At 38.8% G+C, this 22,969-nt stretch overlaps 1 protein-coding gene across 1 annotated transcript in view; it reads left to right on the top strand.

Moving 5' to 3' along the window:
* Positions 1-22,969, top strand: part of Zbtb11 (zinc finger and BTB domain containing 11) — a 29,175-nt gene that overhangs the window by 3,655 nt on the left and 2,551 nt on the right. The window contains 9 exon segments of the mRNA XM_040750696.1: positions 4,593-4,828; positions 6,319-6,550; positions 11,689-12,530; positions 12,862-13,038; positions 16,284-16,529; positions 18,813-18,957; positions 20,220-20,348; positions 22,522-22,681; positions 22,790-22,965. Coding sequence (XP_040606630.1) covers positions 4,593-4,828; positions 6,319-6,550; positions 11,689-12,530; positions 12,862-13,038; positions 16,284-16,529; positions 18,813-18,957; positions 20,220-20,348; positions 22,522-22,681; positions 22,790-22,965 — 2,343 coding nt within the window.

Below are 22,969 nucleotides of genomic sequence, written 5' to 3'. Positions count from 1 at the left end.
GTGTGTGTGTGTGTGTGTGTGTGTGTGTGTGTGTGTGTGTGTGTTTGTTTCAAGACACGGTTTCTCTGTGTAACAGCCTTGGCCGTCCTGGATCTCACTCTGTAGACCATGCTGGCCTTGAACTCCTAGAAATTCACCTGCTGCCTCCTGAGTGCCCTACTGGGATTAAAGGCGTGTGTTACCTCAAACGGCCTATTTTAATACTATTTTGATTTTGTCAAAACAGCCCGGGGGTCTGAGGCGTGAGACACTATGTAAGTTGAGAAAAGATAGAATTACTGTGATTTCACTGACTGATTACTTACCTATTTGGGGAAAGATTTCACTGTTTCTTAGGCTGGCCTTGAATGCCTCAGAAGCTGCGATTACAAACCTGTGCCACAGACCTGATTTTAGTGATTATTTGGGGGCCAGAAAATAATAGCCCTAACGTTTCTTGATCCCCTGGGAAGCACATGAGAACAGAAAAGGCTTGTTTTTCTTTTTAATTTTAAAGATGAGTTTATGTATGTGAATATTTTCCCCTTTTTATTTTTTTAATATTTTCCCTTTATGTATGTATGTATGTGCATCGTGTGTGCCCGCTGCCTATGGAGGTCAGGGGAGGGCATTGGATTCCCTAGAACTGGAGTTACAGAGGGTTGTGAGCCAGCACGCGGGTGCTGAGAATTGAGCTGGAGTCTTCTGTAAGAACAGCAAGTATTCTTAACCAAAGAGCCATCTCTCCAGTCCCCACCCCCTCCTATTTTGAGGAGTCTTCACTATAAGGTCCTGGCTGGCATGGAAATCTATTATATATCATGTCCTAAAATTCACAGAGCTCCTTCTGCCTCTGCTACCAAATTGCTGGGATTAAAGGTATCCTTGGCTTTTTAACTTTTTTCCCTGGAGTTTATACAAAGTTTCTATATATGACTCTTCAATTGATACTAATAATAGTTTATTAGACAGACCATCATAAGAGATTTTATTAGGAAGAATTATGCCATTTTTAGCATAGTTTTGGAGAAATTGATATATGAATCATGATGACTTCACCTTGGAGTAAAGCAATTTGGCTTTTAATGTCAGTTTATATGTTTTTAAACTTTTTTAGATTTATTTCATGTTTCTCAGTCTTTTGTCTGCATACCTGTACGTGCACTACATAAATGCCTGTTGGATTCCCTGTAACTGGGGTTATAGATAGGTTTTAGTCACCATATGATGGGTCCTGGGAATCAAGTTCTGATCCTCTCAAAAGAGCACAAGTACTCTTAACTACTGAGCCATTTCTCCAGTCCTTCTAACTTTTGTTTTATTTTCCTAGAAGGTTTCTCTGTGTAGCCTCTGACTGTCCTGGAACTCCGTAGAATAGGTTGGCCTTGAACTCGCAGAGATCTGCCTGCCTCAACTGCCCAAATGCTGGGATTACAGGCTAGCACCACAACCACCCAGTCAAATTAATATTTTTTTTCCCAGATAAATGTTTTAAATGTGTGTGTATACATGCAGGCCACAGGCAGATCATACTTTTGTACTGGGTGGTCAGGATGAGTAGCAAGGGCCTTAGAGAATTCCTTTGTGCATAACAAACAGTCCAGAGTTATCTTATTCTCATACAGTTTTTCCTTACATTTCATTTTTTAAAGATTATTTTATGTGCATGGGTGTTCTGGTTTTATGTTTGTGTGCCCACAGAGTCCAAAAGGTATTGGATTTCCTGTAACTGGAGTTCTGGATTGTTGTGAGCTACTGTGAGTGTACTGGGAATCAAACTTTGGTCCCCTACAAGAACAAGTGCTCTGAACTGCTAGCCATCTCTCCAGCCTTCATTTTAGTTTTTAAAGAATAATTAATCTGGATGTGGTGGTATGCCTTTAATCCCAGCATTTGGGCAGCAGAAGAAGGCAGATCTTTGAGTTTGATGCCATCTTGATCTACAGAGAGAGTTCCAGGACAGCCAGGGCTACTCAGAGAAACCCTGTCTCTAAAAACAAACAAGAAAATAAATGAAATGAAAAAAAAAACAAAAACAAAAAACAACTCTGAATTAAGCCTGGCCTATGTTCCCAGCAATCCCATTGTTACAGAGGCAGAGGTCAGAGGATCACTGAAAAGTGGAGGCCAGCCAGATTTACATACTTAGTGCCAGGAATACATAGGAAGAACTTGTCTCAACTGCATCCCACAAGAAATCTGAATTAAGTTTCCACGGAGATAGAGTTGCAAAGAGGAAAGCTAGAGTCACAGCTGCATTTTGTTGAGATTGGTTTGGGCAGATATTATTAAACAAATTAGGTATGTTAAAAGATGCTGAAAGACAGTTCTAAAGGTAACAGATTCCACCACTTGAGAGGCAGAGGCAGCCTGGTCTATATAAGCATCAATGCACTACAAAGCTATGATGTTTGATAGATTAGGTGAATTAATGTTGTATTATATTTAAGGATGTTTTCAATTCACAATGAGATTTATGGGGATTATAATCCCGTCATAAATTGAAGCATTTATATTACTAGAGTTCAAAAACCCTGACCAGGAATAGTGGTGCACACCTTTAATCCAAGCACTTGGGAAGCAAAGGCAGGTAGATATCTGTGAGTTCCAGGCCATCCTGATCTACATTGAGTTCCAGGATAGATAGACCCTGTCTCAAAAACAGACAAGCAAAAACCCTGTTCTAGAGGGTTGATACTGTCTTCTTAGATGAGTACACACTACATATATGTACTCATATATATATATATAATATATGTACTCATGTATGTAATGTGTACTGACTGAAGTGCTTAGGAAGTTTTGCTTGTTGGTTTGATTGTTTGAGACAATGGACTCTCTTTGCTAAGCTAGATATACATTTTCTAATTCAGATGTTTTCAAGTTAGGACATGTTAATGTTTTCACATATTAAACAAATTAGGTATGTTAAAAGATGCTGAAAGACAGTTCATATGATTCACTTACTTTGAGGATGTAGTTCTAGACTAAACAAAGGTCATATGTCTTTTATAGTGTGTGTTATGCTTGTATATGTCCCTTGAGGTAGTTTTTTTTTAAGATTGATTTATTATGTTTACAATGTTCTGTCTGCATGTTTTGCCTGCATGCTAGAAGAGGGCATCAGATCTTATTATAGATGTTGTGAGCCACCATGTGGGTGCTGGAAATTGAATTCAGGACCTCTGGAAGAGCAGCCAGAGCTGTTAACCTCTGAGACATCTCTCCAGCCCCCCTTTATGCAGCATTGTTAATAGCAATATCCTTAAGTAACTAGTGTTATAACAAGAGTAGGGTTCCTTGACAGAAGAGTCAGCCTGTCTAGCTGCTTATTGCCACATGTCTTCTCTTGTTACGAAGTAGCAGGCCAGTCTTCATCAGATGTTGGCATTTAGTCTTGGATTCCCAGCTTCAAGAACTGGCCAAATAAATTCTCATTATGAATGACTCAATCTTTGATGCTCTATTGGACAGGCTACTTATTTATTTATTTATTTATTTATTTATTTTTGGTTTTTCGAGACAGGGTTTCTCTGTGGCTTTGGAGGCTGTCCTGGAACTAGCTCTTGTAGACCAGGCTGGCCTCGAACTCACAGAGATCCATCTGCCTCTGCCTCCCAAGTGCTGGGATTAAAAGCGTGCGCCACCAACGCCTGGCTCAGGTTACTTATTTATTATGTATATGGTGTTCTGTCTGTATCCCTGCAGCCAGAAGAGGGCACCAGATCTCATTACAGATGGTTGTGAGCAATCATGTGGTTGCTGGGAATTGAACTCAGGACCTCTGGAGGAATAGCTAGTGTTCTTAACCACTAAGCCCTCATATATATAATCTAATTTTACTTGTGTGTGTGTTGGGGGGGGTGCCCTCAGAGGCCGGAAGAGGGATCTGCTAATGTTGATGTTACAGCCAGTTGTGAGCTGTCTGACTGGATGGAAACTAGACTCGGGTCCTCTGGAAGAGCAGTAAGCACTTAACTGCTGAGCTCTCTCCAACCCAAAGATTTGTTTCTGCATGAAGTATATTGGCAATTTTTAATTAATTTGGAAAATTTCTCCTCATTATGACTTGAGCCATTTTAACTATTTGTATAGGGCAAGATAGTTGGGTATTGATTTTGTGTATCTAAAAACAGAGATATATTGTAGATACAGAGGAATATATTAGGTGATTTTTGTGGTTTTGTAAACATAGAATGTACTTTTATGAATGTAGATTGTGTGGGTTATATTATAGTAGCATTGTCATATATTTGGTCCATAGGTGACAGAAACAGCATTATACAAAATATAATAATTTTGTTGCATAGTGCCTTGTAATGCACAAAGAAATGGACAGGGATATATAACCATCTCATGCTAAGGGAAACTGAATAGTTGATAATAAGAAAACGTCTGTCTCATGTCGAAACAAATCATAATTCTATGCTTATATTTTTGAGATAGTGTATCTCACATTCTGAAAAATTTACTCTGCATTCTTTATGGGTGTGAGTGTGCTTGCATATATGCATCCAAACATAAATTAGTATATATATACATAAAATAACATTCTTCAACTTTCAAGTAGGAGCACTTAAATTTGTTGTTGGTTTTATTTTGTTTGACTGAAGGTATACTAAAGCAAGTTAAAGATTACATAAAACAGTGTAGCAAGTGCCAGGAGAAGCTTGATCGCTCCCGTCCAATATCAGATGCTTCAGAAATGTTGGAAGAATTGGGATTGGACCTTGAATCTGGAGAAGAAAGTAATGAATCAGAGGATGACCTGAGCAACTTCACTTCCCCTCCAACCACAGCCTCCAAGTCTTCAAAAAAGAAGCCAGTGTCTAAACATGAACTTGTATTTGTAAGTATGCTTCCTATCTAACTTTCAGTCTTAAAGTTTCTTGTGGTTGTTGTTTTTCCAGCATTGTTTGACTCTGAGTGCTGAAACTGGAGGGGATGTATTTGTCTAAAGCAGCAGTTCTCAACCTTCTAATGCTGCAACCCTTTCATATGCTTCCTCATATTGTGGTGACCCCAACCATAAAATTGTTTCTGTTGCTACTCCATAACTATAATTTTGCTATTGTTATGAGTGGTAATGTAAGTATTGGATCTACAGGATATCTGATAATGCAACCCCTGTGAAAGGGTTTTTTGACTCCCAAAGGGATTGAGACCCACTGGTCTAAAATAAAGCTTATTTAAGACATGTAAATTGCCTACTATGTTCTGTGAGCTAAGTGTACACTAGCTGTTACTCTTTGTTGAACCTAATTCTTCACAATTAATGTGGTATCCTATTTGTTCTTAATTAGTATCCTGATTGTAACTCCTTTTGTAATGATACACTGGCACAGGTTTATGGAATATTTTTCTGAATCAGGCTGTGGGTTGCATAGCAAATTACTCTAACTAGGACTTCTGCTTGTTTGGTATTTTTGGGACAAGGTCTCATGTAGTCAAGGCTGGCCTTGAAATAGTTACATAGGTGAGGAAGACCTTGAAGTTGTGATAGTCCTGCCTTCAGTGTTGGCATTACAGACATGTTCCACAGATTGTAGTTTATGAGGTGCTGGGATCAAATCTAGGCCTTCATACATGTTGGGAAACCCTCTACTAACTGAGCTCCATCTCTGTCTTCCTTGCTACTTTTTGTTGTTCTTTTTTGAGACAGGGTCTCTTTATTGTATCCCTGGTAGTGCTCAAACTTTCTGTGTAAAGCTAGGTGGCCCAGAACTCAGAGAAATCCTCCTGTCTCTGCTTCCCAAAATTAAAGTAAAGGTGTGTGCCACAATGCCTTAATTTGTGACTAGATTTTTGGCTGTATTTGCTTACTTGTTCATTTGTTTTGTTTTAGGCTAAATCAGTTTGAGACAGTGTTTCTCTGTAACTTTGGAGTCTGTCCTATAACTAACTTTGTAGATCACGATGGCCTCAAAAGAGATCCACCTGCCTCTGCCTCCTGAGTGCTGGAATTAAAGGCATGTGAAACCACCATCACACCATTACATATTTGACCAGAAAGAAGAGGCAACAAAAAGTAGGATAGGCTTTTGCTAGCATCAAGTAAAACAGTGTGACTGGGTATGGTGGTACACACCTTTAATCCCAGCACTTGGAAGGCAGAAACAGGAGGAGCTCTGTGAGTTTTAGACCAACTTGATCTATGTGGTGAATTCTAAGTTAGCCAAAACTACATAGAGACCCTGTCTTTTTAGGCAGAAAATAGTAATATATTTTACTTAAGTATATAGATAACATTGCTTGCCTGTTGAAAAGTAATGGATTTTTGTTAAGGGTATATATAGGTGATATATAATATACATCTTAATCTCAAACATATTTTGACAGGTTGACACCAAAGGAGTGGTAAAACGTTCTTCTCCAAAACATTGCCAGGCAGTTTTAAAACAGCTAAACGAACAGAGACTTTCCAACCAGTTCTGTGACGTTACCTTGTTAATTGAAGGAGAAGAGTACAAAGCTCATAAGTCTGTCCTGTCAGCAAACAGTGAATATTTTCGAGATCTTTTTATTGAGAAGGGAGCTGTTTCTAGTCATGAGGCAGTCGTGGATCTTTCTGGTAAGATTTTTCTAATACCCCTTGCTGTTTATTAATAAGCGTATACTACAAGGCAAATCTATATGTATCTTCCAAACAAACAGAATATATGTCAAAATGTAGGTCTGATTTCTCAATGGAAAAGATCCTTTTAAAGCAAGGCTCTAAGATTATTGTGGAAAGGCTGTTATTTTTGTTTGTTCATTTGTTTGTTTTTAATCCTCCTTCTATCAATTGAGATTATAATGTACTTGGTTTCTTTCTTTTTTTTTTTTTCCAGACAACATGTGCCTATAAAGCTCATTTGTCTGAAACTTTCTTTACTGACCTTAATTCATAGAGATTCACATGCATTGTGTGCTAGGATTACGGGCACAGGCTACTATGCCCTGCTCTCATGTTGCTTCTATTCTTAGATCTGTGTGAAGCATTATGCTTTATTTATTTATTTATTTATTTATTTATTTATTTATTTATTTATTTGCATCTGATGAATCAGTCTTGAGTCCCTAGAATGAAACCAGTAGCTTTAATGAGGTGTTTATTAATGCGTACTTTGTCTGGGGTGGGGGTGGAATGGGAGCAGTGTCTTAACTATGTAGTTTAGGCTGTCCTGGAACTCACTGTGTAGACCAGGCTAGCCTCAAATTCTTAGAGATTTGCCTGCCTCTGCCTCCTCAATGCTGGGATCAAAGATATATTTTGTCTACACTTGGTCCCTTAATGTGTTCAGTTTACAACAATACTGTTGAGAATTTTTTTGTTTTTTTTTTTTGTTTGTTTTTTGTTTTGTTTGTGTTTTGTTTTTTGTAGGCAGGGTCTTACTGTGTAGCTCTGCCTGTCCTGAATATGTAGACCAGGCTGACACTGAACCCATAGAGATCTGCCTGTCTCTGCCTCCCAAGTGGTGGGATTAAAAGCATGTGTTACTATGCCTGGCTCAGAATTTTTTGTATCTGTGTTCACCAGGGAAATTAGTCTGTAGTTGTCTTTTTCTTTTATTTTATTACTTATTTGTTTGTTTCATGTTCTTAGTCAATTTTATTCCAGGGTAAAGGTAGTTTCCCAGAATGATCTTGGTGCAGTGTCTCTTCATTTTCTGTTGTTGAGGAATATTAGCATTAGCTAGAATCTGGTCAGTTTGAGGTTTCCTGACCTGTTGTTCTTGTACTTAGGCATCCTTGGGAGCTTGGGTTTTAATAATAGGTTCTCTTGATAGCCGAGTAGTGGTGGCACACACTTTTAATCCCAGAATTCCCGGGAGGCAGAGGTAGGCGGATCTCTGTGAGTTCCAGGCCAGCATGGTCTATAAAGTGAGTTCCAGGACAGCCTGGTCTACAGAGTGAATTCTAGAAAAGGGTACATAGAGAAACCCTGTCTCAAAAAACAAAACGAAACAAAAAAGTAGGTTCTCTGTTAACATGGTGCCCAGCTGCTTCCTGTGAGTAATTCACAGTGACAGTGTGGAAAATTTCTTTTCTCCATTGCTGCCGACTCTGCTGGAGGTGTGTCCTGAGAGCAGGCTGTCCATCTCTTATGTAGCTTACCTTTTGAAAGTGCCCCTCTGCCCATTCCCCCAGGGAACTGCAAGGCTGAATTTTATTTATTTTGTGGATTTAGAAGTCCTCACTCTCTTTGTACTTGAGTTGTTTTGTTTGTTTTTCGATACAGGGTTTCAGCTCTGGCTGTTCTGGAACTCACTCTGTAGACCAGGCTAGCCTCAAACTCACAGACACCCCCCCCCAACCCAGTGCTTGCTGGGATTAAAGGCAGTTGCCACCATCAGGCCTTTTTTTTTTTTTGCCCTCACTAGGTCATATAAAAGTTGCTTCTGATCTGCTAACTTGCCCTAGTAGTTCTATTTGATTTTGATTAAATGTTCTGTAGAGTATAAATATGTGTATGTAAACAAACTAAAGGTAAAAACAAAGTGGAATTACCTGTTACCTCTTAAAAGAAGAAATCTGAGTGAATTTACTATCTTTTTTTTTTTTTTTTTGGCTTGTTTTTTATTTTTTATTTTTTTTGAGACAGGGTTCCTTTGTATAGCCCTGGATGTCCTGGAACTCACTACTTACTGAGATCTGCCTGTCTTTGCCTCCTAAGCCCTGGGAATTAAAGGCGTGTATCATCACCACCGGTTAATTTCGTACTTTAAGATACCTTAAACACATCACTTATTTTAAATACTTAGTCATTTGGAGTTTCTTCCAGGGGAAATTTTTATGACTAAATTCGCCCCTCCCTTTTAGATCTTTGAACTTAGAAATTAAAAAGACATTAGGTAAAAGATCAAAATACATTAGTATATGATTTAAGGACTTGTCTGTCCTCTGTCCATGTATAGAAGAGCCCCATATTTTATATACTTTGGATAAAAACATCTTCTTTGTCTCCAGACTTACCAGTTTATCTCCATAAGATATCTCTATGTTTTAGGAGGATATGCTGTTGTATGTACGAAAAGAGAAAAGTGTAAACATGCTGGAAAATATTTGGTGTTTTGTGGGTAGGGATAAGAATATATGGATATCCTGTGGTGGTGACGCACGCCTTTAATCACAGCACTAGGGAGGCAGAGGCAGGCAGATCTCTGAGTTTGAGACTAGCCTGGTCTACAAGAGCTAGTTCCAGGACAGCCTCCAAACCCACAGAAACCCTGTCTCAAATCATGCGCCCCCCCCCAAATATATCTGGATGGCTGCATAAAGACACTTGACAAGAGACAGTAGATTGAAAGACCTGTGAGTTCGAGGCCAGCTTGGTCTACAGAGAGAGTTCCAGGACAGCCTCCAAAACAGTACAGAGAAACCCTGTCTCGAAAAACCAAAAAAAAAAAAAAAAAAAAAAAAAAAGACTATATCCCCAAATCTGCAGATTCAACATAATCTCCATCAAAAACCATGACATTGTTCACAGAACTTGGAAAAATAAAACAAAACTGGTCTACAGACTTAGTTCCAGGACAACCTCCAAAGCTACAGAGAAACCCTGTCTTGATGAACCGAAGTGGGGTTGGGGGGGGAGAAGAATTGGATGAGATTTTTTGTAATTGTAGCACAGGATAAAAAGAGTGAAGAGACAGTTTACAGTTACATATCAGATTAAGATTAATAACCAAAGTATATGAAGACTACAAAAATAAAAACGCTACACACACACACACACACACACCAAAATCATTCAGCCAATTAAATAAATGAACTGAATACAGTTCTCAAAAGAAGAAATACAAAGGCTAATAAAAACTTGAACTTGAGTGTTTAACATCCTTAGCCTTCAGGGAATGCACATTAAAATTGCTTTGAGGACCAGAGAGATTGGCTCAGTGGTTAAGAACACTGGCTGCTCTTCTAGGGGACCCAGAATCAATTCCCAGCACTCACATGGCAGCTCACAACTATCTGTAACTCCCATTGCAGGGGATCTGATTTCCTCTTCTGTCTCTAAGGGCACCAGACATTACTGCAAGCAATCACCTATATTCATTTATAAAAAGTGTGAAGGTTGCTTTGAGATTCCTTCTCACCCATGTCAGAATAGTGAAACAAAGGATTACAAAACCGGTGAGAATGTGATGAAAGAAGAACCATTCATTGTGGGTGGGAAAGTATACTTGGGTAGCCACTGTAAAAATATGTATGGAGTTGCTGAATGAGGTGGTATACACCATTAACCCCAACATTTAGAAACAGGCCTCTGCCAGTTTGAGACCAGCCTGGTCTACATGGTCAGTTTCAGGATAGCCAAGGCTATGTAGAAAGAGACCCTGCCTCAGAAATAAATAAGCCCCACTAAAAATAAACTACTACAGATGACCCACTTTTACCATTCTTGGGTCGTCAATATGCTATGGAGATACTTGTCATCTATGTTTATTGCTTCACTATCATAATAGGTAGAAAATTGAGCCAGATTAGATGTTCATCAAAATAAATGAATCACAAAATAGAAAGGGGATTCTAAGAGGAGAGGAGGGGATTATAAAGGAGATGGGAAATGGAGTAGTATCACATGTTATGATATGAATGAATGCAAGGGAGACTTTGGGAGGAGGAAGGGAACCATCTATCTGAAGGAGGAAGGGCTTATTAGGGGAGCCACAACGAAAGAAGTATAAGCACACACTTATGAAGAGGTCAACATGACTTTGTTTTTTGTTTTTATTTTTAGAGACAGGGTTCCTCTGTGTAGGTTTGTAGACCAGGCTGGCCTTGAACTCACAGAGATCTGCCTGCCTCTGCCTCCTGAATGCTGGGACTAAAGGAGTGTGCCACCACTGCTGAGTTTTGTTTTTGTTGTTTTTAATATTTTATGTATCCCAGGCAGGCCTTCAACTTTCTTTAAAGATGATCTTGAACTTTGATCTACTTCAATTTCTAAATGCTAGGATTACAGGGATACACCACACCCAGCTTTATTGTTATGGATATCAGACCTACTGCTTCATACTAGTCAAGAATTCAAGCAACTGAGCTACATCCCTGAGCTCAAAATTGAGGTTTTTAATACATTTATTTAGTGTGGGTGTTTGTGTGGACGTGGGGACACTTGTGTTCCAGGGAAGGCACAGTTGCATAGATCTGAAGACAACCTGTGGAACTTGGTTCTCTCCTTCACCATGTGGGTTCTAGGGATTGGCCTCAAGTTACCACCAAATCATCTCACTGGCTCCAAATCTTTGTTTTTAATGTGCACATGTAGAATACTTTGTTCAATTAAATTTACTACTATTATTATTAGAAAATATCTATAATAAGTGAAGAGAGGTAAGGGGTCAGGTTGGTTGGTCCCTGTCTATTCACTTTCCTACCCCCTCCCCTTTTTTACCCTCTATCCTCCAGCAACTGTTTCTTGAAGGGAATTGAGGAACCCCCAGGGTTCTAAGGAGTACAGTTTGAAAATGGCTGCCTTATAACAACTCTTGAGGTAGTAAGTCTGTTATTTTCTTCTTTATAGTGATTTAGAGACTCAGCTCATGGATGTTAGTTAAGGTTGCTTAATAGCAACTAGAACTTAGAAAATCCAATGGTAACTAATTATAGAATAATGGTGATTTTCATTATATTCTTCTCTTGTCACAAATCTATATTCCACTTAGAAAGTAGTTTTGTGGTGATTGAATTGTTTTGTTCCTTGCTTTTCCTTGTTTCACACAGGCTTTTGTAAATCAAGCTTCCTTCCTTTGCTGGAATTTGCCTATACCTCTGTACTAAGTTTTGACTTTTGTAGCATGGCTGATGTAGCTGTCTTAGCTCGCCATCTTTTTATGTCAGAAGTTTTAGAAATCTGTGAAAGTGTACATAAGCTAATGGAAGAAAAGCAACTAACAGTATATAAGAAAGGTGAAGTACAAACGGTCGCATCTACTCAAGACTTACCAGCACACAATGGAACCACAGCACCACCTGTGACTAGGAATGAAGCAACCACAACTTTGTCAAGTGAACTTGGGCATTGTGAAATTGTACTGCTTGTAAATGGAGAATTGCCAGAAACAGAACAGCATGGGGAGTCAGGGCGGCAGCCTGTGGCTCCGGTTCCTCCAGAGGCTGAAGCTAGTGTGTCCCCTATAGAATGTATAGCTGATCCCCATTCTGAAATGGAAACTGCTAGCTTAGCAACTAACACCAACCAAACAGAGATAGAGACTGCAGTCCTCGGAGAAGATGGCACAGTTGATAATGTTCATCCTAATATTTCAAAAGAGAATGTAATCAGTATTTCTCAAGAGGATAATGATATGAGAAATGACACATCGCCTGAGGACATCGGTGCCAAAGACGGTCCAGATCATAGTCAGAGCCCTGACCAACCTTTAAAAGATCAGGAAACTCTAATTGAAACCACAGAAAAGACAGACTCAGGCCCAGAAGATGATACTTATAAAAGTAGGCTTAGGCAGCGGTCTGTTAATGAAGGTGGCTACATCAGACTACACAAAGGCATGGAGAAAAAGTTACAGAAGCGGAAAGCCATTTCTAAGTCGGCAGTTCAACAGGTATGATATAAAATAGGTTGCTTTGTCACTTTAGCTTGAGAACATTCTAGTATTGAACTCATGTCTACAATAAAAATTATAGGAGGTTGGGGGATGTGCAGGGAGTGTGTATGGGGAAGCAGTTTACAAATATATTATAACATGACCCATGACTTTAAATTTTTTACTGAAGTTGGACATGGTGTTGCATGTGAGGCAAGAGGATTGCTGTGAGTTTGAGGCCAATCTAGGCTATATAATACCTGCTGCCATCCTTGGCTAAAAGTTAAGACCATGTCTCAAAAAGGAGATAATGAGTGATTTTCTTAGATTGTGTTTTGTGTCTCTTTAGGTGGCCCAGAAACTAGTTCAAAGGGGGAAAAAGATGAAACAACCCAAAAGGGATGCTAAGGAGAACACTGAAGAAACATCTCATAAATGTGGGGAATGTGGAATGGTTTTTCAAAGACGGTATGCCTTTATAATGCATACATTGAAACATGAAAGAGCTAGAGATTACAAATGTCCGGTAAGTACCTAGAAAGCTAACTGAAAATGATCCTACATTCATAAATGGAATCCATCTTACTGACTACTCTGTTTATTCCTATTACATTTTTGATTAATTAGATGAACTTTTGTTTTTGGTAGACCAGGTTTCTCTTTATTGCTTTGGTGGTTGTTCTGGAACTCTCTGTAGACTAGGCTGGCCTCAAACTCACAGAGATCCACCTGCCTCTGCCTCCCAAGTGCTGGTATTAAAAGTGTGCGCCGCCAATATCTGGCTAGATGAACTCTTACATTGTAGCCCGGGCTAGCCTCAGATTGGAGGCAATCCTCCTAATTTGGGCTTTCAAGTACTGGGATAACAGGCGTGCCAACCACACCCCAACCCTGTCTTACATTGCTAAAAGATTCTGATTCTTGTTATTTATTTGCCCCACCTAAATACTCAGTAAGAGAACATTGAAAAGATTGTTCTTACAAACAGTAAACCTGGGGCCAGAGAACTGGCTCAACAGTTAAAAATATTTGTTATTCTTGCAGAGGGCCCAGTTTTGTTTTCTAGCACCCACGTGGTGGCTCACAACTATTCATAGGCACGTGTTTAATGCATATACATACATGCAGGCAAAACACACACATAAAAATTAATCTGAAAACAAAATGAAAAGAAAAACATAAAAAGGTAAGGTAGCGGAAGAGGAGACCTAGACAACTAAACTCTGTCAGCTAATAAATGTATAAAGTGATTTTTGAACTACATTTCCAATAGAGAAAACAGACTAAATCACATTTGTATTAAAGAACCAACAAGTCCCAAGAATTGATGTTACTGATTATTTTGAGATTAAGATTAATTACATTACCATCCTTTGGCCAGGAATGTCCCTTCCCTTTAAAAAACAAATTATAACTGCCCTAGGAAGAACATGTACAGTGATGGTAGATAGATATCTACCCCAAATCAGAAAAAGGAAAAAGTTTACTTAATGAATATTGAACCCTTTCAAGTTCTTCCTTTACTCAAGTCCCAGGGTGTTAGGACTCAAACCCTTAACCTTAAAATGTTTTCTGTGCAAACAGAGAAATCTGAAGGTCAATAACAAAAGACCTAATGATAGTGCTAGTCAGAACCTTGGGTTGATATTAACAATTCCTCCTCCACCTGAGTGTCTCTTCCTTTCCCTTGTTGACTGGTCTGGGTATCCAGGGCCTGGAACATGCTAGGTGCACACAATCAGGTCCACAGTCAGGAAGCAGAGAGCTCTGAAGAAGGAAGGGCTCAGCACTTTCTCCTTAAGTCACTTTTGTTTATTTTGTCACAGCAAAAGGAAAAGCCATCAGGACAGTGTCAGATGCATACCAAGGGACAAAAGCACAAAGAGGAAAACAGCAGCTTTTAAATAAAATACATATGGTCCCAATAAACAAAGATCTAACTTGAAGACTTAACTTTATGAGGAATTAGTATATGGCCCACCCCACTGTAAATGGAAGAACATCTAGATAGTAACAAATACCTTAGAAAAGTTACAATTGAATAAATAAATGTCCCAAAGATAGAGCGAAAGGAAATATTAAAAAAATAGATGGGAAAATTAGATTTTTTTTTTTTGAGACAGGGTTTTTCTGTATAGCTTTGAAGCCTATCCTAGCTGGCACTTACTCTGTGGACCAAGATGGCTCATACTCACAAGAGATTCACCTGTTTCTGCCTCCTAAGTGCTGGTATTTAAGGCATGTGCCACCACTGCACAAACTTGTTTTGAAATTTCTAAATAGCTGGGCGTTGGTGGCGCACGCCTTTAATCCCAGCACTCGGGAGGCAGAGGCAGGTGGATCTCTGTGAATTCAAGGCCAGCCTGGTCTACAAGAGCTAGTTCCAGGACAGCCTCCAAAGCCACAGAGAAACAAAACAACAAAAAAAGAAATTTCTAAATAATATTTCTAGAGCATGGATAGAAAGGGCGGGTGGGGTTGGGAGGGAAGAAGATGTTTTCATCTTGAAAGATTAAATCTATAGCAACATCATTCAGAAACAGCAGCAGATGGGTTTCTGTGAATTTGAGGAAAGCCAGGGCTACACAGAGAGACCTTGTCTCAAACACACAGCAAAAGGGTTGTGCCTAGAACATACTAGATAAGAAGAAACTATAAAGAGACATAAGCAAAACAGAAAATAAAAAGTAATAGGATCAAGGCATATCATGTAGCCCATAGCATTCATAACCAATACCCAAGTATAGTGGCTCCATAATTCCAGCATTCAGAGGCTGAGACAGGAGGGGAGGCAAGGCTAGCCTGGACTACAAGGTAAGTTCTAGCAGAGAACCTGACCAAAGCAAAACAAAACTAGCCATAGTTACCGTGACATTACTGTATTATTAAAATGAGATGATAGGAATCAGTAATCAAAGTTGTATATGCATTCTACTTGGTGTTAGAAAATAAAAAATCAGCCAGGTGTTGGTGGCACACGCCTTTAATCCCAGCACTCGGGAGCCAGAGGCAGGCGGATCTCTGTTAGTTCGAGGCCAGCCTGGTCTACAGTGTGAGTTCCAGGACAACCTCCAAAACAATACAGAGAAACCCTGTCTCGAACAACCAAAAAAAAAAAAGAAAGAAAGAAAGAAAAAGAAAAAAAAATCAAGAGTTAATTCTGGAGGCCAATACAGAGACTTTTTTTTAAATAAAATTTTTAATATGTTGAGCAAATATATCCTCAATTTATGAGCACACAAGTGCTTTCCTAAACTCCAGCAACTATAACATAATCTGAAGGCTGTTATAGTTCTAACTTTTCTACTTTTTACAGTCCCTGTTTCATTTCTCCCTAAACTCTTGGTATTGATATATTGATAATACTTTTTACGGGTGTTCTAGTGTAGTCTTTTAATGGTTGTGCCAGGAATCAAACCCTCTATCCCAAGTAACATGCAAACTCTACTATTTCTTTAAGACCCAACTCAAGCCAACTCTGATTATGCCCTCTTAAGACTTAATTCTCTCCAGAGTCTTATCCTTTTCATTTTTATAATCTGGTACCTAGTGCTTTTTATTTTTTATTTTTATTTAATTTTTTAAGACAGAGTCTCATGGCCTAAGGCTGTCTTTTGTGTTTATGTAGGTGGCTGTGTTCCATACAATATCAGACTTGTGGCAATACTGTACATTTATTTATTTATATACTTATAACTAGAATTGAAAAATTGAAATGTGAATTGTCACTTGATGTTTTATATAGGAAGAGCTTTTGTCTTTCTTTTTTAGTTATGTAAAAAACAGTTTCAGTATAGTGCCTCATTACGAGCACACCTTATACGACATACGAGAAAAGATGCGCCCACTTCATCTTCATCTAATTCCACATCTAACGAGGCATCAGGAACATCATCTGAGAAGGGAAGAACCAAAAGAGAATTCATATGCTCTATATGTGGGAGGACATTACCTAAATTATACTCTCTCCGAATACATATGCTAAAGCACACAGGTGTAAAGCCACATGCCTGCCAGGTAAAGACCTGTTTACTTTGTTATTTAGAGAGGACCAGAAATTACCCATAGTGTGACATGGGTTGACATGTATTCTCTGAAATCATCTTTACTCTTGTAAAATTGTTAAGGAAGTTTATCTTTGATTTGTTGCCTGCATTAAATGTGATTCTCTGTTGTAGTCTTTGAAGTTGTAATTTGAAATATTTTGGTGTTCAGAGTACCTACTTCATGGGAATAGCCGTTTATCACCCTAGTCATCCCTTAGCCATTAGTAGAAATTACCTTATCCTTTAGTGGAAAAGAATGTGTGCCATAAGCAAAAACTGGTTAGAAAAATCCTTCCTAAGTATTGTTCTGCTGTTGCTTGCTGTTGCCGAGGATTGAGGGGTAAGTAAAAGCCAAAACTCTGGGTTAAAGAATCCTTTGATTATCTAGCTTTGGGCTGTTTGAAGCATGGAAGAGTTTTGAGCAACACCGATAGCCTTATATATAAACATGGCAATCTGTTTTTCTTATCAAACAATTGTAGAACCAATGTGGTTTTGTTGTTTAGTTTTTAAAAAAAAACTTCATACATGCATCTGCATTACTTCTGCCCCAATCTCCTGTCTCCAACTCTTCCTGTGCCCCCTCATCCATGAGTGCTTCTTTAATTACTATTATATGTGTGTGTTGTTATTCGTATGTATGCATGCACATGTGTATATACCTTCCTGGAGCCGCCATTTAACTTGGATTATATGTACTACATGTGTCTATGGCTAACCACTTGGGATTGGACATCTTTTGTGGGAACTAGTCCCTGGAGGAGATTGGTTCTCTCTCAGCAGTCATTGACCATCCCCCACTTCCCATACTCTTCATGTAGGGGTGGGACCATGTGCAACTTCCTGTCTGTTTTTGGGTTTTCAAGTTGATGTTGTCATTGTGGAGGTAATTGTATTATTCAGGCAACCGTATTGTGGAGAGTCCATTGGTACAGCTTCCCTGACAGATGGAGAAGACAACCATTTCAGAGCAGACGTCCTGGTCCTCCAGTACCCCCACCTTTCTGAGATTTTCCCAGAATTATATTAGTTGAAGTTGGGAAATCCACAGTCATTTACTCTTCATTTTGACCTATTTTGGATCTTTGTAATAGTCTCCATCTGTTGCAGAAAGTAGCTACACTTACGTGTAGGAATAGTTAGAAAACACATTAGCTAAGGAAAATGGCAGTAGAAGGGTCTCCTCTCAGTTCTATGACCTCTCTAACCACAGGTCTTTGTTTAAGTATCTTAGTACATGAAAATAGAATTTATTGTAAAAGAACCTTCCCCCAGCCGGTGGAGGCACACACCTTTAATCCCAGCACTCGAGGGGCAGAGGCAGGTGGATCTCTGAGTTTGAGACCAGCCTGGTCTACAAAACGAGTTCCAGGAGAGGCTCCAAAGCTACACAGAGAAACCATGTCTCGAAATAAAACAAAACAAAAAGAGAACCTTTAATCAATATTTGGTACTTATCAGCTCATGGGCAGTCTGTTTTATTTTTATTGTCACTCACTTTTTTCCTTCACTGTCCCAATTATTTTTCAGGTTAAGCTCTAAGAATTGCTCATTCATAAGTTTAAACACTAAGTGTAGTTTTAGCATCTGGTCTTCAATGTGACACTATTCAAAATGTGTGTTCCATGGAAAATAAACACAGAATTAAAAACATGAAAGCTCTTACAACTGTTGACATTGCTGCATATATTGTGCTTAACAAAATTTCTCCAATGGAAAATAATCCATTCTTCATCCAGAGTTTGAGAAGAACTGTTTTATGTGGTGTCTCTTAGTTAAGCTTTCATTCCTCTTTAAGGTGTGTATTTTGTCTAGCTGGCACAGATAGATGTTTTTTCCTACTGTTGTGTGCACTTTTAGAAAGATGGCAGTTCTACTGAGTAAGAAGAGGGGTTGTCCCGTGGTGGCACAAAGCTTTTATCACGAGAGGTAAAGGCAGGTGGATTTCATGAGTTCAAGGCCAACCTGGTCTACAAAGTGAGTTCCAGAACTTCCAGGGCTACACAGAGAAACCTTGTCTCAAAAAACCAAAAAAGAAAGAAAGGAAGGAAGAAAGAAAGAAAAGGAGTCAACTAGCTAAGATCTTTGGTATTTATTGCTTCATCTTTGACATTGTATTGTCATTTTGATAACTTTAACATAACAAATTATAGTTTAATTGTTTAACATTTTCTACTTACAGTAATACTAGAATGTTTTTGTAATACAATCTTAAAACTTTTTTTTTTTGGTGCCTTAAACATTTCTGTGTTAGGTCTGTGGAAAAACTTTCATCTATAAGCATGGTCTAAAGTTACATCAAAGTCTCCATCAATCACAAAGGCAGTTCCAGTGTGAACTGTGTGTCAAGTCATTTGTTACCAAACGGAGTCTTCAGGAACATATGAGTATTCACACAGGTGATTATAGAAACTATTGACATGGTTGTATTTTGTCTTTTTAACTTACTATTATGCTGATTGGTTATACTGTAATTATATCAGAGCATTGTATTCCCAGCACTTGGGACCATGAGTCAGGAGAATGATGAGTTCAATGCCAGCTTGGGCTTCATAAAATTTCTAGGCTAGTCTAGTCTACATAATTGGACCCTGTCTCAAATTTCTTGTAACTCCCAAGTAGAAGTAATTATTATTAAGATGTTCATAAGTTCTTGTGTGTAATCTTTTAGTAGTAAAAATTTAAAGTTTCCTTAAATGTAATTTCTGATTTATCTTTATAGAAATGCTCTTTTTTAAAATGATTCATTTTGTATGTGTTCATGTATATATATGTGTGTGGGGGTCAGAGGACAACTTTGAGGAGTCAGTTCACTTGGTCTATCATGTGGGTACCAGGAATTGAAGTTGAAAGGGTTAGCAACAAGTGCTTTACCCACTAAGCCTCACATACTTATGTGCTGTAAAGCAAAAGTGTAAGAATGGCCAGTGTTGCTGAACATAACATTTCAGTTAACATAACATTACAGTTCGTAAGTTATTCAGACAGTACATTTTTACACAGTCACCTTTATTAGCATAGCCATTCATCATCCTAGCTGTCTTGGAACTCAAGCCGGTCTAGAACTCAGAAATCCTCCTGTCTCTGCCTCTCAAGTTCTTGGATTAAATGCATGTGCCATCATGCCTACCAAAACTTCTAAACCACATCATCAGGTACTCATGGCAGTGACCCTATTTTTGGTCCGGATTTTGTTGCCATTCATAATGGTGACAGATGGTATGTGTCAGGGAGAGCCGAGCTGCCACAACTATGGGATTCCCATTCTGTGTGGGGTGGGAAGGGCAGGAGGCTGGGCGGAGATGAAGGGCGCAGCAATCACTTGATAGAGGTTACCTTCTACACCTCCTTTGACTGTCCACCTCTTCTCCATGGAGAGCTCCTTGTTCTCTCTCCTCCTTCCTCTCCTATGAATGTTTCAAATGCTTGCTGTTGCTCAGCTCTCACCTGCAAAGGTGTTTGTCAGTGACAGAATACTATCACAATCTGTTAAATATCTTGATAGTGATAGCCTTTTGAAAGGATATAGAAAGTTTAATGACCCAGGTTTTTGTAAAATGACACTTTGTGTTCTTTTGTCTTGATAAATTTTAACATCCAGTTATGTTGAAAAGAGGGCCTACTTACTGCATTTATAATATGGCTTTTCATTTTCTCACAGGAGAGTCCAAGTACTTTTGCTCAGTTTGTGGAAAGTCTTTTCACAGGGGCTCCGGACTTAGCAAGCACCTTAAGAAACACCAACCAAAGCCTGAAGTTCGAGGTTATCATTGTACACAGTAAGTAATATGTAAAGTTAATTTCACTTAACTTTTTGTTTGTTTGTTTTTTGAGACAGGGTTTCTCTGTGTAGTTTTGTAGACCAAGCTGGCCTTGAACTCACTTAGATCCACCTGCCTCAGCCTCCTGAGTGCTGGGATCAAAGGTGTTTGCCACCACTGCCCGGCTCAGTTTCACTTATCTTACCTGAGTTATAACATTGCTTTTTTATAAGAAAACATTCAAAGCTAACATTAAACTGTAATTTCAGTTTACTGAGTTATCAGTCTGCCTAGCTCTTATTGTTTGTTTTAAGAGGTTTTTTGTTTATTTTTTTAAAGAGTTGTTGTTGTTGTTTTAAGTTATTGAAAGAGACTTTCTTAGGTCCTACCTAGGGGAGAGAGGTCTACAGCCAGCCAGGCTCCTTTGTAGGGGTTTCTTTCTCCATAACTCTTCTCTGTTTACTTTCCAAAATTACCTAACCTTTTAAAATTGAAATTAAATTCATAAAATCAAAAAGTGATCACCTTATGTCATATTGAGTAGGCTCCAGCTGTCCCTGCCAGCTGCCCCTGCCTCCCAGGTTCATCTGGGGGTCATGCATTTGAAGATTCTCAGATGGCTGGCAAGGAGCACTACTATGTTTTCAGTTCACAGATTAAATCTACAACATTTGACCCACCTTAAAAAAGAAATCACCTTAAAGGGAGTTTTTAATAATACTCATAGTTTTTTACAAATAACATGACTAATTCATCCTTCCAGCCTCAGCTGTCTTAGCGTTCATCAGCAGGTTGTGCAGGTTTTTTTGTTTTGTTTTTATGTACCCATAGCAGGGATCACACCCATTTCATAGAACATCCCTACTTTATGTAGCTTAATATTTCCGTGATATTGTTTATTTTATTTTTTTGTTTTGTTTGTTTGCTTGTTTTGAGATAGGGTCTTTCTATTTAGTCCTGGCTGTTCTAAGTCATTGTTTTTGGGGTGTGAGGTTTTACTGTGTAAGCTCTGACTTGCTTGAAACTCCTTGGGTAACTCCATGGCTGGTCTGGAACTCAACGGAGATCTGCTTGCCTCCAGGATGCTGGGATTAAATGCATGTGCTACCACACCCAAATTCAATATATAGTTTTCCTAGACTCCCCAATGAAGTCAGCCAGTTGTTCTAAATCTTTTATGGATAAACAGCTTTTTTCCATTTCCTACTCTGCTATATTTGCCAGTTTCATTACAATTAGTCTCATTTTAAAGTAAAGATAAAGTTGGCATTGGTGGCACATGCCTGTACCCTGGTACTTGAGCTGAGGCAGGAAAATTGCACATTTGAGACATGATTGGAGTGAAACTCTATCTCAAAACAAATGCCCCAAATTAATAATAACAATAATAATTTTTTAAAAGTTAAAAAAAAATACCAGCAAATAAGGTGGACTTTTTGTTTGTGGTTTTTCGAGACAGGGATTTTCTGTGTAGCCCTGGCTGTCCTGGAACTTGCTTTGTAGACTAGACTGGCCTTGAACTCACAGAGGTCTGCCTGCCTTTGTCCCCGAAATAATGGGACTAAAAGCATGCATCACCAGCACCTGGCCCCAGGTACAGTTTTTTATCAGTAGTTTGTTATTGTTGTTATCTGGGAAAGAAAATCCAACCTAACTGGCTTGAATGAAAAGTCAAGTCGGGAGGTGTGAGTGGTCTAAGTTGGATTCAGATTGATTAGTGCCTGCTTTCTCTCGGGCTCCATATGGACAGATTTCGGCAGTTGTTTCAGCTTCTCATTCTCTCAACTTCCAAATTGTCAAGAGTCTTTTCTGGTAGTTTCTGTGAAAGTTCTGAGTTTCACTCTGATTGGATCAAGTTAAGTCGTTGGCATCCCTAAGCTGATTGTTACTACGAAGGGATGCTGTTATTGTCATTGATTAGGCCTGAGTCATTGCTTCATTGCTAGTGTCAATAACGAAGCCCCCCCTTCCTAACCTGGACAGAAGAGGAAGGGGATGCATGATGCCTTCTCAAGCATTTTGAGTTTTCTAAAAAGAATTTAAACCTTGTGTCCTTGATGCAAGAGTGAAACAGTAGTTCCACCCCCCCCCCATATTTTAAATTTGGAATAATTTTGTGACGCTTCAAAAGTGTAATATAGTGAATTCTTGGAGAATTGTTTTAAAGATGATCCAATTGTGGGTAATTAAACCTTATTACAGATGTGAAAAAAAGTTTCTTTGAAGCTAGAGATCTGCGCCAGCATATGAATAAACATCTTGGTGTGAAGCCATTTCAGTGCCAATTTTGTGATAAGTGCTACAGCTGGAAGAAAGATTGGTATTCCCATGTGAAGTCCCATTCTGTCACTGAACCTTACAGGTGAGTCAATCTGATAAGTATCTGAACTCATTGAGAAATATACCCACTTTCAGTTGATTCTTATACCCATTATTTGGAGAAAAATAATTTGGGCCTTTTCTATTTTAGGTGTAATATATGTGGTAAAGAATTTTATGAGAAAGCTTTATTCAGAAGACATGTAAAGAAAGCCACCCATGGGAAGAAAGGAAGAGCGAAGCAAAACCTGGAACGGGTGTGCGATCAGTGTGGAAGAAAATTCACTCAGCTTAGAGAGTATAGGAGACACATGAACAACCATGAAGGTAA

Source organism: Mesocricetus auratus, unplaced genomic scaffold (assembly GCF_017639785.1).
Source record: "Mesocricetus auratus isolate SY011 unplaced genomic scaffold, BCM_Maur_2.0 Super-Scaffold_100008, whole genome shotgun sequence".
In the NCBI taxonomy this organism is placed as follows: Eukaryota; Metazoa; Chordata; class Mammalia; order Rodentia; family Cricetidae; genus Mesocricetus; species Mesocricetus auratus.
The sequence above is the reverse complement of the archived record's forward strand: the minus strand, read 5'-3'. Positions and strand labels throughout refer to the sequence as shown.